Source organism: Mobula birostris, chromosome 2, assembly GCF_030028105.1.
Source record: "Mobula birostris isolate sMobBir1 chromosome 2, sMobBir1.hap1, whole genome shotgun sequence".
NCBI lineage: Eukaryota > Metazoa > Chordata > Chondrichthyes > Myliobatiformes > Myliobatidae > Mobula > Mobula birostris.
This window is the reverse complement of record NC_092371.1, coordinates 190516890-190532654: the sequence shown is the minus strand read 5'-3', so window position 1 is coordinate 190532654 and position 15765 is coordinate 190516890. Positions and strand designations below refer to the sequence as shown.

At 38.1% G+C, this 15765-nt stretch overlaps 1 protein-coding gene across 1 annotated transcript in view; it reads right to left on the bottom strand.

The window, feature by feature from the left end:
* LOC140193980 (V-type proton ATPase subunit C 1-B-like) overlaps nucleotides 1-15765 on the bottom strand; it is a 72455-nt gene that overhangs the window by 12622 nt on the left and 44068 nt on the right. Inside the window, exons 9-11 of the mRNA XM_072251229.1 lie at nucleotides 11478-11570; nucleotides 10101-10194; nucleotides 2579-2676 (exon numbers count right to left, since the gene is read on the bottom strand). Of these exons, the coding sequence (XP_072107330.1) occupies nucleotides 2579-2676; nucleotides 10101-10194; nucleotides 11478-11570 (285 nt within the window). The remainder of the gene's footprint in view (nucleotides 1-2578; nucleotides 2677-10100; nucleotides 10195-11477; nucleotides 11571-15765) is intronic.

Sequence of the window (15765 nt, the reverse complement as noted above, 5' to 3'; positions counted from 1 at the left end):
ATGCAAAGACCCATGAAAGACTTCCTAGTCAGACCACAGTGGTAATATTCTTATCATTGAAGTCCAGATGATTTTTTGATGCAAAGGTGGACCTTATGTCTCAGAGTGGAGGCCAGGAAATAATGCAAAAGTGAAAGGTCTCACAGGAAAATGTGTCATGTACAGATTACTTGAAGGAAAGTAACAGAGGGAACATGCTGAAACATGAAACAGCAGAGGATTAGTATAAATGGGTGCTTGATGGTCAGCATGGACCTAGTGGCTAAGGGATCTGTTCTTGAGTTGTGTCTCCCCTCGAGTCCAAGGTGCTAAACAGACTGGAAACGTATTGCAGACGAAACTAAGACAAAAGCAAAGGTGTGGGTGAGTGGGAATTCATTGCAACATTGTCATTGCACTGTCCACAATTTGACAGAAAGGCAAAATAAATACATATGAATGCATGTCTCTACATTAGTTTAATTTCATCCCAATTTAGAGTTTGATGAGGCTCTGAACTACTCAACAGCGGTAAAGCTGCTGAGGCTTAAGTTCAAAGTGCAATAAACAGAGGAAAAATAGCAAGCTACAATCATCTCATTTTGTTGATATTTATTACTTATTTATTTACTTATTATTTTCTTTTGTATTTGCACAGCTAGTTGTCTTTTGCACATTGGTTGCTTGTCCATTCCATTGGGTGTAGTCCTTCATTGATTATATTATGGTTCTTTGATTTACTGAGTACACCCGCTGTTATGTACCCCGTAACTGGGTTGCCAAACCAGCAGAAATGGACCACTTAGTTGGAGTCTGGATTACTGGAACTAAGAAAGTTTTATTAAAGAAATAAGCAACACAGTACTCTAATCAAAAGGATATAAGTGCAACAGTTTAGCAATGATAAAACACACGTACACAGAACTAGGATAATAGGATCAATCAAGCTCTATCGCAGTCTAGGGGTAAATGATCAGTTTCAAGGGACGCAAAGTTCAGTTCAATTGAGTTCAGTTCGCAGTAATCGCTGTTGTGCCGTTGGGGCGGGGAGAAGAGAGAGAGCGAAAGCGAATGAATATTCAAAATGGATTCCACACAGACCTTCGATATTCTTCGCAGTTAGCTTTCGGGCAAGCCCTTTGTAATGTCTTCTGAGGTCACTGACTGTGACCCCTCCGTTCCAGATACAATCGTTCTTCTGCGGTGAACCCGGCACCCAGACAAGGGCGGACACACACACCAGGTTCCCACCCGACCGTATCTTTCTACCCTGTGCGTCTATGGCTGGTCCCGCGACCAGACCTCCAAAACTTCCAGCAATTTGTGGGGGCACACCGCTTCCAGGGTCTCATTACCTCGTGGTGTCATGTGTCTGTTGCCTTAGCGAACCTGTCCCTTTTTATCCCCCTGCTGGGGTATCGCCTGTCCATCAAACTTCAAACAGTTCAGGGTTCAAAGCAACCGGTCTCTGACAATACTCAGAACCATGTCTCCTTTCGGTAATCTCTCTCGTCTCTCTCTTATTAGCACCTTGCATGTTCCCCCATTGTCCTCTTATCGGCATCAATCTTCTGATAACTGGTTCTTTTGTCACATCCCTACCCTTCAAAGGATTTTTACCAGGGTAAAAATAATAGGCAGGAATACATTCTTAAATACACACAAGTATACATGTTCATCAGCTATTTGACTAATACGGAGAATTTTAATTTGTCAACACCTTGACAGACAGTCAGCAATCACATTTTCCGTTCCTTTTATATGTGTTATTTTAATAATCCTCTAGAACCAGGCTCCAACTTAGCAAACTTCATAGTGGCCGAAAACACTAATGAATTGAGATCAGTGTAACTTCTCAGTGGTTTTCGCCCCAGACACAGATAACAAGGGTCGTCCCATACCAACTTAGCATTCTTTGAAATTTACTTTGAAATTCATTTCAGATTTCCAGCATCTGCAATATTTTGCACTTCAATCTAATTAATACTCCTGATCTTAGTATTGGAGAAACTCATATTAAAAGTGTCTGACTTTTATAGCTATTACGGTAGTGGAGACATCCTAAGAATGGATGGCAAACTTTTTTGCTGATTTTGTGATACCCTTAGCCTCACAAGGTGTATTCTCATGGAGTTGTTTAGAACAGTAGGTTTGCTCTGATACAGATGGAATTTAATGATGGAGCATGAAGGGGACCAGATTTATAGTCAGCCCTTTCTTCCTCTGGCTGTTTTCGTATTACCCAAAGGTTTCAACTAAAATTTAACAACAGATCATTGTTTATTAAAGAATCTGTAAGCACTATCATCTGCAGAAGAACTTCATTGGATTCTAAAGTCATCTACTTATAGATGTGATCTTTAAAATACAACAATCTATACTTTCTGTAAGCCACTAAGCTGAAGAAAGAATCCAGAATTTCTCTCAAGTCTTCAGTGCAAAACTCCCTGACACAATTTTACTCTTCAGCAGCTCCGCATCTTATTCAGGAATCACCATAATTTGGAGTCAACAGTGAATGGGTTAGTTTACAGGTAAATGGTACTTGAATTTCTAGTGCTTTCAGTTACTTCTAGTGAGAAAACAAAATATTGCTTACCGAAGAACAGATTCAACAAAAACTCTTAAAGCCTTTATGTGAATCCACGCTATGTATGCTTCACTAAAATTTACCTTTAGCCAACGCAGTAAAGGGCCCTGAAAATGAAAGTAAAGCAAATTAGTTCAAGACGACGTGCTTTCTTGAAACCATAAGTATTCTTGCATCAATTCTGATCTTGATTCTATTCTACTTGGTCCAAAAAATTAATGTACTCATAATTGGTATCTATAACCAGCGTATCCTAATGGTCCATGTGGACCAGTTCATCAAGTACATTAGATCAGATAGAGTCAAGAATAAAAATGTTTGCAGTTGAGGTAAGGATCATAGTTGAGAATATCCTAACATGCTGCATGACTGTGTCATACAGAAACTGCACTGCTACGGACAGGATTGCTTTACAATGGGTAATTATAGACTGCCTAAAGCATCACCAGCATCGTCCCAACCACCATCAAGGACATGTATACAGAAAAAGGCCAGCAATATTATGAAGGATCCACCCACCCTGCTCATGGACTGTTTGTCCCACTCCCAGCAGGGAAGAGGGTAGACAGTATCCACACCAGGACCACCAAACAGTTACTTCCTCAGGTTGACCAAAACCTCCACCAATTAAACCACCCACCACCACTACCTTATCATTTCCTTACTGAACACACCTAACAAACTCCACCCCATCTAAACTCCTTGCTGTAAGGAGATGCCAGCCAATATTAGGAAAGTTAAAATCTCCCATCACAACAACCCTATTATTGCACTGTTCCAGAATCTGACTTCCTCTCTGCTCCTTGATGTCCCTGTTACTATTGAGGAGAGGTCTATAAAATATCACCCAGTAGTTATTGCCCCTTCCTGTTTCTAACTTCCACCCACACTGACTCAGTAGATAATCCCTCCATGACTGCCACCTTTTCTGCAGCCATGGCACTATCCCTGATTAGCAATGCCACACCCCCACCTCTTTTGCCTCCCTCCCTGTCCTTTTTGAAACATAAAGCCTGGCACACTCAGCAGCTATTCCTGCCCCCAAGACATCCAAGTCTCTGTAATGGCCACAACATCATAGTTCCACATATTGTTCCACGCTCTAAGTTCATCCGCCTTGTTTATGATACTCCTTGCATTAAAATAGATATATCTCAAACCATCAGGCTAAGTGCATCTTACCTAAGCCGAGCCTAATCACAGTACAATTTATAATAACCAATTAATCCACTAACCAGTATGTCTTTGGACGTGGGAGGAAACCCACATAATCATGGGAAGAACATACAAACTCCTTACACACAGCATTGGAATTGAACTCTGAACTCCGATGTCCCAACTTACAATAGTGTCACACTAACTACTAAACTACCATGGTGCACGTGTATGATCTGTCTTTCTGATGAGTTTGAGAAAACCTTGAACTAATGGAACTACATCATAAAAGGATGACCAAGTTTTTCATCATTTTATTCTACTGCAGTTTTGAACCTTCACAGCAGTTGTGCTATTGAGCTTACCAATAGAAATCATCCTAATTGATACATGAAGAAGAAAATGAGGACTTAGAAAGCAAAAACCAGCAGGTCAGGGTGAACGAGAGGTACTCTAGCCATCTAGTGATGCTAACACACCTGCTTCAGCAGAGGCAAAGTTTCCACTCCTGTAAAATTCTTACATACAGTGGTTCCATTCCTCTAGCAGTTTAGAATAGATACAATGTATAATCTTGATTAACTGTTACCCTAGTTAACCAGGTCTTCACAACAAAATGTTTCACTTCATGCAGTGCTGCATTTTTTAAAACTGCCTATGTGATCCAGAGCCTGATTCCTTCGCATCTGTCAAAGTTATATTTGCCACATTTATCCAACAAATTTTGTAGAGAATTGTTTTCAAATGGTGCATATCAGCAGACACCATGATATAAAATTATGCTACCTACTGTAAGGAACCCTGCCATCAACATACAGTGTAAGAAGAGCAATCTGAGCCTTGGGTTTGCTTCCTTCCAACCATCACACAGATTTTTTTGTTAATCACAAAATTAATCTATATTTATACTTCTGTATATTAAATATAAAAAGTGGTTTTCTTTACCTTTGTAGTGTAATTCTGTCTTTATATTCACAGTATCATAATTTGTAATGTTAGCAATTCTGTGTACAACTCCAATGTCATTAATGTGGCTTCTCTGGATAAAGCACATGTCACCTGTTGGAGAAGCACAGTGGCAGCAGGACCTTAGACTGCCATCTTCAGCCACAAAGACTTTGTGTGTCCTTCAGCACATGCTCCTACAGCCAGGAGTGTGCCAGGTGATGGCATTCCTTGACAGACATCTCTATAATGGAAGACCAATAAGTTTTAGGCAGACCAAAGAGCACCTTTCGCTCAGATGATCTTACAGCAGCAATTGGTTTGCCTCTGTACATGTCCCTGGAAATAGCCAGTAATTCAGAGCGATAACTGTTAATGTAACTGCTCAGAATGAAATACAAAAGGACCCTTGCATACTTTTCCAGACCTTTGCAAGTGCACAGTCCACAAAAAGGTGGGCAACCATATCGTCTTCATCACAGCCATTTCAAGGAAAGCAGATGTACGTGAGACGCCAACTGTGCAGAAAAGATCTGACAGGAAAGACATCTCTCACTGCCAAGTAAGGTCTTGGTGATAGTGTGTACTGTGATGAGCCATACTGTCAAATAGTTTTGACGATCTGCTGAGGGCACCATACCACATGTCCTTTTCTCCTGGGACCTGCAAGGTGTTCAACACTGATCACCTGATGGGTTTGTAGTAAAATGTGTTTTCATGAAAGAACTTTTCTATAAAGGACAGGTAATGCAACTGAATGGAATATTACATGGCAATGAAGAAATGGGTAGAACACCAGCATGTGGTGACACCTGGTGCTCTTTTATTTCTTCGCTATGCACAGAAAGGTTGCCATCAAGATGACAGTGAGATTGGGGATGCTTTTCTCCAATTCTTTGGGGACTTTGCATCATGGCCTGTTGGACACATTCCTGCTTAGCTCCCCAGATGAAACAGAAATGATGAAGGAGTGGCATGAGCAAATCCCCAATGTCTTCATGTAGTCAGACTTGATGGTGAAGGGAATAGAGGATTGCTTGGGTCAATTGCAACAGCGCTCTGCCTGCTGTTGACTCTCGCCCCAGGTCAGCTAAAATCAGTCATAGATGCTGATCAGTCTGGGTCCAAGCAGAGGACAGTGACATCATCCATGTACACAGAAGCTTTCATCTGAGTGACCCACTGTTTAACATCATAAGAATCAGCTTTACTGTCACTGTCTTGCAGTATATGACATGAAATTTGTTATTTTGTGGCAGCGATACAGTTCAGGCATAAAATCACAATAAATTACAAAATAAATAGTGCAAAAAAAAGGAATAATGAGGTATTGTTCATGATTACTGTTCAGGAAGCACCGCCTCTCAAATATCTGCATCCTTCCTGATGGACTCTGTACAGCACATGAACAAAATAGGAGAGTGGACAACCTTGGCTGCCTTCAGACTTGATGGGAAACTAACTGTTTTTCACATATTGCTGGGCAGTTCTATGCTTACCTGCTAATTCAAAGGTACCTGCTAATGCACCCTTTTGTTTCACTTTGAGTTGTCACTTAAATGTCCTACTTCAGCTTTGAAGAAAAAGTGTTTGAATCTTTCTAAAGCTTTCCATAAATTTGAACATCCTTTTGCTCCAATCCCTAAAATGTTGTTTACAAAGAATTTTCTATCCTAATCCACTAGACCCAACAATCTGCTCTGGTGCACATAATTATGGAAACTATTTGACCCACAAACCATGAGAGCTAAGAGTCCCAACTTATAAACATTTAGAACTGACTTACACAGCAGGCAAAAGTTACTCCTGGGGTCTCCTGAGCTACTTATTTGCATTCCCATTTTTTTTCCAGCCATTAGCTGTTGACAATTGTTCACAATAACATTGATTATATTTGTATGGTGTCTTTAGCAAAACTCTTCAAGGCACTTCAAGGAATGTTATAAAATAACACATGATGCAGACTCATAAGGAGACATTAAAGTTGGTCAATTAAAGTGATTTTATCAATTGTCTCAAAGGAGATATACGGTTTGAGGGAGATAAATCCAGATTTCAGGATCTAATCTGGTAAAAGCAAGGACACTAAATATGGATAGGTGAGGAGACTGAAGCATAGATATCTGGGAATGTAGAGGAGATCATAGAGACAAGGATAGGTTAGTTAATGAAAGCAAGGATTAAATGTTAGAAAGAAAGTTTTTCTTAACTTGCACCCAATTTAAGGTGTGTAGGTGGATGAATGGCAAGATGCGATATGGAGGCTAAAGTTTACAAAGAGTAGAATGAGAGAGACCAGTCAGAGAGCACTGGAATAGTCAAGCCTTGAAGTAACAAAGGCATGAAAGAGTTTCAATTGCTCGAGCTAGGGCAGAAATGGGATTGGACTATGACACGTGTGATGGCCTTAAGAATAATGCAGATACAGTATGTGTTTGGAAACTTATCTTGAACCCTTATCCCCTCATCTCCTCTAACAGCTCTCAATGTGGAGCAAGTTTGGTGAACTGGCAGCACATTTTATACTGTACCTGATTTGTATAAATGAGACACTACATTTACACAATGCTATTTCTAATGACCAATTTCATTCTCCCACTGCCCTGAGTCCCAATATATAGAGTATTTCTCTCTCATCTTAAATGTGGTGTGGTATTTTGAACATCATTTGTTGCCTTCAATTAGTTAGAAGTATCATATTTTATTACAATTTATAGTATTTCCTTAACCGTGACACACACAAGTTAAATAATGGGAGCTGTGGTTTATCTAGAGGGGTTTTCAAAGTGGATCCAGAGCAACTGATGGACACGATCATGAGCATTTTCCAGACAGTTAAGGCCAGTGATGTTAGTAAATTTTATTCAGCTGCCCATGTTATTTTTATCTTAACTATCATAATAACATTTGAGTTACATAACTGGAGGTTACTCAATGTTTACCAATCAATCTAATAAGTTTTGTATTCACTTTGAGCTTGATTTTTTTTTTCAAAATATTGCAAAAACATATCTTGTATTTGCCCCTTGTGAAACATGATTATGATATGCTTTTAATACTTCTGAAGTTATAGCCTCAGTGCTTATAGTGGGGGTAACAATTTAATGTGCTGTTAGATGTGTTTTCCTAATTAGGCTGTCTGAGAGGACTGATTGTCACTTGCTTCCACTCCATTTCTTATCAATGGAAGATTTTACATGAATACTTTAATAGGGAGTAACCATTACAGACTAGTTGCCAGTGGACTTCACAGAACAAGGTATGGGTCCAGTGTGACCAATTTTCTTAGCAGCATCTGCCTCCTATTTCTATGAATGGAGGATTGTTGTGGATCAGAAATTTTTAAAAGTGTTCTTCAAACATCCTACCAAACTTGGGTGGGGAAATCACTGGAACTTTGGTGGGAAGTTGGGAGAATTTCTGGAAAATTTCTAGCAATGATTCTGGTACCATATTATTCAGTGGAAATATTTTTAATCTGAGATTGATATCATTGGTGATCCACTCGAGAAAGACAAACAGTCAGACAACTAATCAAGCTCCTTTATCTGATCTCTGCTTTTCAAAACAAAAATCCATTTCCCTTCAATTCAGATCGAAAATATACCCAACATTTAGAGAATATAACATCTTTTGAAATGAAGATACAGAATTTGGGGGAGGGGGTCATCAAACCTTATTAGCTTTAACAGGTTGACTAGATTCTATACTACCATAATTGACTGCTAAAGAAAAAGATTTATCCCCTTATCCCTTTAATTCTCCACCCCATTTCAACTCTGCCCTATCTGCTGCCAGGACTGGAGGGCCCAAATTAGAGGGAGAGGTTAGCCAATACAAGTCTTTATTTCTTGAAACAAAAGAAGAGAAAATGGTGCAACTTTATTAGAATATTCAAAATTATAGCAGGCACAGATAAGATCTTTTCCCCAAGGTAGGGAAGTTCAAAACTAGAGGTCATAAGCTAGGCTAAGAGGGAAAAGATTTAAAAGGCAGCTGAAGGGCAACTTTTTCAAGCAGAGGGCAAGGAGCATATGGAACAAGTTGCAGAGGAAGTGGTTAAGGCAGGTACAATAGTATCATTTGAGAAGCACTTGAAAGGGTGAGGCTTAGAGAGATAAGAGTGGAATACAGGAAGTTGGGACTAGCTGGGTGGCCACAGTGGTTGTCATGAACTAGGGTCCGAACGTGCTGTCTTGCTCTATGACTCTATCCATCTCTGGCTCCTGCACTTTTCTACTGAGGTGTAATATGAGTTTGAGAAACAGCCCCCATCTATCTACTCTGCACATTAGAACATTTTGAAATTCAACAGTTTCAGATAACTTGAATTCCCTGATTGTCTCAGAACAGACCAATTCTGCTGTAGATTTTCCATCTTTGATAATTTATTTTTATTTCTCATTAGCATTTTCTACAACTCTGGTCCACTATGCCACATCACTCAGTCACGTCAGTTACTGGAATTGCTGCCTGACAGCTCTAGCAATCCAATTTCAATCTTGACTTCCAGTGCTGTTTATGTGGAGTTTACATGTCAGTAATGACCATGCATGTTTCTCCCGATCTTTTGGTTTTTTACCACATCCCAAGGATGTGGAAGCTCTTTGGTTTGTCAGCCACTGTACATTGCCCATGTTGTCTAGATAAATGGTAGAATCTAGAGATGCTATTAGAAATGTATGGAGTTCATGGAAAATTAGGGAAGGGATATGCATCTCTGTAAGCCAGTTTAGACTTCATGGGCTGAAATGGCCTTTCCATGCTGTAAGAAAATTAAATAATGCCCAGTATTTCACAGTTTTACATGTTCCTTTGTTTTTTTTTTCTTCTCTTCCTAACTGGCCTCATTAACCTATCAATCATAGGTTGTTGTTCCATCCATAGCTTATCAAACCAATCCTAATCATATCAGAGATGTTCCTTTTGTCCTATTCCTCTACAATCCTCTATGCAAGTTAAAACTAATTTTATTTTCTCTTTCCCAATTCTGATGAACAGCATTCTACCAAAAACATTAATTCAGTTTTGCCCTCCACAGATACTGCCTAATCTGCTGTTTTCAGCATTTTCATTTCTTTCATTTCTTTCATTTCAGACTTCCAGCATATAAAATTATTCTTTTATTCCCAAACCTTTATTCATATCATATCCTATGAAGATTGTGGCTCTGAAGTACTTTTCCATTCCAAACAACAACATTCCAATACAGATCTGTTTAATTTCCATTTATTCTATGCTAATTTTTCTCTATAGGATATACAACATACAGTTTAATCATAGGAGAGTGAAGATCTTATATTGCTTGAATGTAATTTGATGAAATTAGCACATAATATTTCATGAATGGTGGCACTTCATTGTCACAAGCTATAGATCACTACAATGTATAACATTTAAAAGTATTTGATGTCAGGACTAAAATACTCACATACTGTTGTTTCTTGTCCGCACTTAATCGTGTAATTTCCTCCTTTTCAGCATGCAATTCTTCTTCACTGTAGTTAAACTCTCGCACCATAAACCTAGAACAGAACAGATTTGAATACCTGCTGCTACCTGTATGAGTTCACAAGAGCTTAATTATCAGTCATCTCCACCACCTAGGTAGTAATTTGTCCACCTACTACAGAGCTCAATATATTGATGTTACACTGATACTACTAAAATGAAAATCAGGCACAGTAGATAAAGGAGAGGAGAAATTTGTTGTCAGATATTACCCGTGCCATCAAAATAAAAATCTACTTCATTTGATTTTTAAAGATCATACTGTATCCCAGCAATATATTAATCACAGAGCCCTACAATACTTTGTTACTGGTATTTTTGACTTCCAAACCATCCTACAGAATTCTCCATCTCAAACGTTCTTTATTCTAAGTAGACATACTGAGGTGAGCTTAACAATGAAAATTCCTTGAGTGTATGCCCTTATACAGCGTCATAGATAAATCTGGATGAATTATTCCTACTTTCTTTAAGTCAAGCATCACTTCACTATTTTTTAAATCACAGTTAAGGAGTCTGAGAGAAAAGTTCAAATGGTTTCATGAAGGCAGAGTAATTGGAGGTTTCTAAGAAGACTAAAATAGATTCACATAACACAACATTAAAATAACATTATTTACTGTCAAAGAATATGACAGCATGTGTTCATATGGTATAACGAACATTCTAAACAATGCATATTCAATAATTTATATACAAATTTTGCTGAAGTTAATTGTAAGATTGTAACCGATGCTGTACATTTGTTCGCAAGACAGATTAAAACCACAGGAAAAGTTATTTTTGTCTTGTGTTGTGATAGTGTCATTTAATTTTGAAGGTAGGAATTGCATTCTCTGGCGAGCTGTTGCCTATTCCAACACCCATCTCCCAATATCTAAAACAGGGTAATTATTGTTGCTACTGGACTTTCAATTGAAATATTAATTCCAATAGCATTCATTCTTCTAAATGAATTTTGTTCCAGTTCATTAGTTTAAGATCCAGCTATCATTTCTTCATTTGTTCTTTTCTGATATCTGGCATGGGACATATATGACTTGAAAGGTGTATGAAAATACCATTTATCAGATTGTTATAATTTGGACCAAAGTAATTGTTACTCCTATTTTTAAAATCAAAAACTAAAAATACGTTAATCACAGAGGCATCAAAAGAGCCAAAAACTGCTACGAGAATAAAATGCTGACTTCTTAGTATTCCCAGTCACAAACTTACAGTCCAGTCTGCTTGGACTTCTAAAGGCAAAGAAATGATATGAATAATAAAACTATTTCAAAACACTTGCAAAACTTACTTGTTTTCTCGGGCTCTGATTTTGAATTCATCCACGGTTTTCTTGAAAAGAGTTACTGTAAAGAGGGCACCCTCCATATCCTCAATGATCATTCTGCAAATCAGAGATGTCTGTTTTAATTCGAAGAAATTTCACAGGTTTGGAAACTAATTTGTCTTAAAAGAAGACTACATGGAAAAAAGTGGTAAGAAGTTTGCCAGGAATAGCTTTGATAAAATCTCTAACAACATTTACAATTTGCACTTCACTATGGTAAATGAAATGACAATACTAAAATGATAAATGCTTCTAGGATAAGTGACAAACACAGCATCTGTTGTTAGTGATATGTAATGTCTATCTATCTATCTATGCAAAGGGTCTCTTGGAGATGGGGCTTGATATTTATTTTTCAAAAAGTTATTACAATGCTCAAGTATAGTTAAAATCCAGTTTTTTGAAAAAAAGCTCATGAGCCAAAAATGTATTTGCACAACTCTTTCTTTAAACAAATCTGTGCTAAACAGCTGTAAATGTGTGTAATCTGGGATGTTGCATTTTTGCAAACATATCTGACAGTCTTGGTGCTTGTATGAATACATCCACCGAATGTTTTATATCAGATTTTTGCTTACCCAAGCATCTTAATAGCCATTAAAGCATAACAATTTCCAGCTCTGTCTGATAAACAAATAGAAGCCTGGTTGCAAAAATCACTTTAAATATTCAGGAATTTAATCGTTTGTGTCATTATCAGTGTTACAAACAACCATCAGTCCAAGTTGATGGTATGCAATTCTCTAAACTTCGTCATTCATTGTATTGGTTTGGAGCAGTGAAAGTTCATATCATTGACACTCAAGGCGATAGCAAAATCACATTCACCATTTATGTACTTCCAGCTACCACACTGCTGCTTGGAAAATCAACTGGAAAATACTGCCTTTTGTAGCATTATACAAATGAAAAATATATTTTTGTGTCTAATGGAAAAATGATAAAGAAAATTTTGGGGCCATTTTCCATTAATCAGGAAATTGACTGGATCTAAGTTGCAACTGCGCCTTTTGCAATTTCTGTGTACTTTGAAAATGCCCATTATAGTCTGAACTTGTCCCAATCCCACCATCCTCTTCACTGCCACTGTCGTCCCCATTTTGCAAAACCCCCTCCACTTTGAATCTGCCACTCCTAATACACACTCACTTTTACCCTTCCACCACTGCACCATTATCATCCTCCAAACTACAGATTCTGATATGTCCTCTACCCATCATTATCAATGCTGCTGATCTTGATCCTGCTTGTCCACCTCTTTACTCCCTCCTATCATCGAAACTGATGGTTGAAATCCATCACCCAATTTCACATCAACCAAACTGCACAGTTTCAGTCAGGCCCCCGCCAAGGGACCATCTTCAGCCTGACCTCCAAATAGAGGACCAAGAGGCACAATTTCGGTGCTAAGGAATCTTAAAGCCTGATCAGTTGCACCTGAAAAATCCTTGGTGATCTGTTACTAAGCACATCTAAGTAACCCATTGGGGTGTACTGGAATATGTACTATGTGTATTCATTATTTCTAAATTATTTTCTTTCTTCCCTTGTTTTAAATCTCCATGAATATTATGCCATTACCCTAAATTCATAAAGATAAAACTTATGATAAATACTAGAACCACTTAACAACATATACTAAGTTGAAATAAAAACAGGCAACACCTGTGGAAAGAAAAATAGTTAATATTTCACATCAAACACACTTTAGACTTCTCACATTTCCGTTACTGCAGATTTTCATCTTCCAAGATTTTTTAAAAACCCATCTGCTACATTGGACATGTTTATAGAAACTGAAGTTTTAACATTTATTGTGTGGTTAATTGCTAGAAGTGCAAGATTTTGATGGCATAGGTGGGAAATCAGTACTTCCAGTAACTGGAAGGTCTATGAACTGGTCTTTATTAGGGGATCAGAGGTGGAGAGAGCCAGTAACTTTAACTTCCTTGGAGTTACCATTTTGGAGGATCTGTCGTGACACCAGCAAGTGCCATAATACCACTGAACAGGCCCTTCTAGCTCTTTGAGCCATGCCACTCAGCAACCCTTGACAACTTCGAACTTAATCATGGAACAATTTATAATGATCAATTAGCCTACTTGATAAGTCCCAAGTAGGAGGAAACTGGAGCACCCTGAGAAAATCCACTCATCCCACGTACAGACTCCTTACAGAAGACATCAAGATTGAACTCTGCTGTAACTGCATCACACTAACTGTTACACTACCATAGTGACTATTTACAAAGAAGGCACTTCAGCTTTTTTACTTTCTTAGAATTTTGCACAGATTTGGCATGGCATCTAAACTTTGACAAACAACTACAGATGGATAGTGGAGAGTATCCTAACTGGTTGCATCACAGCCTGGTATGGAAACACCAATGCCCAGGAACGGAAAAGCCTTCAACATGTAGTGGATACAGCCCAGTCCATCACAGGAAAAACCTTCCCACCATTGAACATATCTACAAAGAGTACTGCCACCAGAAAGCAGCATCTATCATCAAGAACCCTCACCATCCAAGCCATGCCCTCTTTTTGTTGCTGACACTGCGAAGGAGGTACAGGAGTCTCGGGGCTCACACCACCAAGTTCAGGATCAATTATCACCCGTCAACCATCAGGCTCCTGAACCACCATGGATAACTTCACTCACCTTAACAATGAACTGATTCCTTAACCCGTGGACTCAATTTCAAGGATCCTATAACTGATGTTCACAATATTATTTATTTATTTGTTTGTTTTTTGTATTTGCAGCTTGCCTTATTTTGTACATTGATTGTCAGTTTTTGTGTATAGTTTATCATTGATTCTATTGTATTTCTTTGTTCTACTGTGAATGCAAACAAGAAAATAAATCTCAGGGTAGTATATGGTGACATATATATACACTATGATAATAAATTGATTTTGAACTTTGAACTCTGTATTGCATACAAGCTTACTTATGATGGGAATGATGATCCTAGTGTTCTGTGGCATATTAAGTGAAAATAAAGCAACTTTATGTCTTTTGGTGCATTTCAATGTTGAAACACACAGCAAAATGCTATTTTCATGAGTTTAATAATGGAACGTATGGGTAATATCATTTAACATATGACTTGTTATTTACTTAAACTTGCTGAACCATTGTTCAGTGTTCATCATTAGCTTCAGTGCTATTTTGCAAGTACGACCTAGTGTATTACAAAGAAACAGCTGACTTTTGGAGTTTTGATTAGTGATTTTATCAGAATATTAAATGAAAGTAAAAATCAAGTACTTGCACTCCTAATGATGTTCTGTAGAAAGTTCAAGTAAATAGAAAATGCTGCATATATATCCAACTTTATTGGAATTTTCCATCCATTTATAGTGCACTAAGGTAAAATTCCACTCTACTCTTATGCCTGTAGCCCAGTTCTGAAGGATATGTTATAATACAACAGTCAAAGTTAATTATTCCTAATTGTTTCACATTAGCATACATAAATAAGTCATAGTTCAGGAAGAGTCATTTTGATTACATTTGCAAAATTTATTTTCAATAAAAATTAAATGGTTCAAGATTTTCCTCGTAAGTATATAAATAAAAGGCAGCATCATGTGCCATTTTAAACTTTGCATCAAGTTTCCCCCAACAATCTTGAATTATCAGCAATAATTAATCTGCCTAACAATCATTTGATTATTCTTTGCCCCCAGCAATAACCTACAGAATATAGAACAGTACACCACAGGAACAGGTCCTGCGGCCCACAATATTATGCCGAATGAATTGAATTAGCAATCAAATAACCAACTAAACTAATCCCTTCTGCCTACACAATGTCCATATACTTTTATTTCCCTCATATTTATGTGCCTATCTAAACATCTCTTAAAAGTCTCCGATGTATCTGCCTCTACCACCTCCCCAGGCAGCGCAACCACCACTCCCTGTGCAAAATATGTCTCCCATATCTTCTTTAAACTTACTCCCTCTCTCCTTGAATGCATGCTCTCTGGTATTAGAAATTTCAAACATGGGGAAATGATACTGTCCACCTTCTCTATCTGTGCCTCTCATAAACTTATAAATCTCCATCAGATCTCCCTTCAGCCTCTGCTGCTCCAGAGAAAACAAACTAATTTTGTCCAACCTCTCATTATACCACATGCCCTCTAATCCAGGCAGCATCCTGGTAAACCACGTCTACACCCTCTCCAAAGCCTTAACATCCTTCCTATAATGGGGTGACCAGAACTGCATGCAGCACCT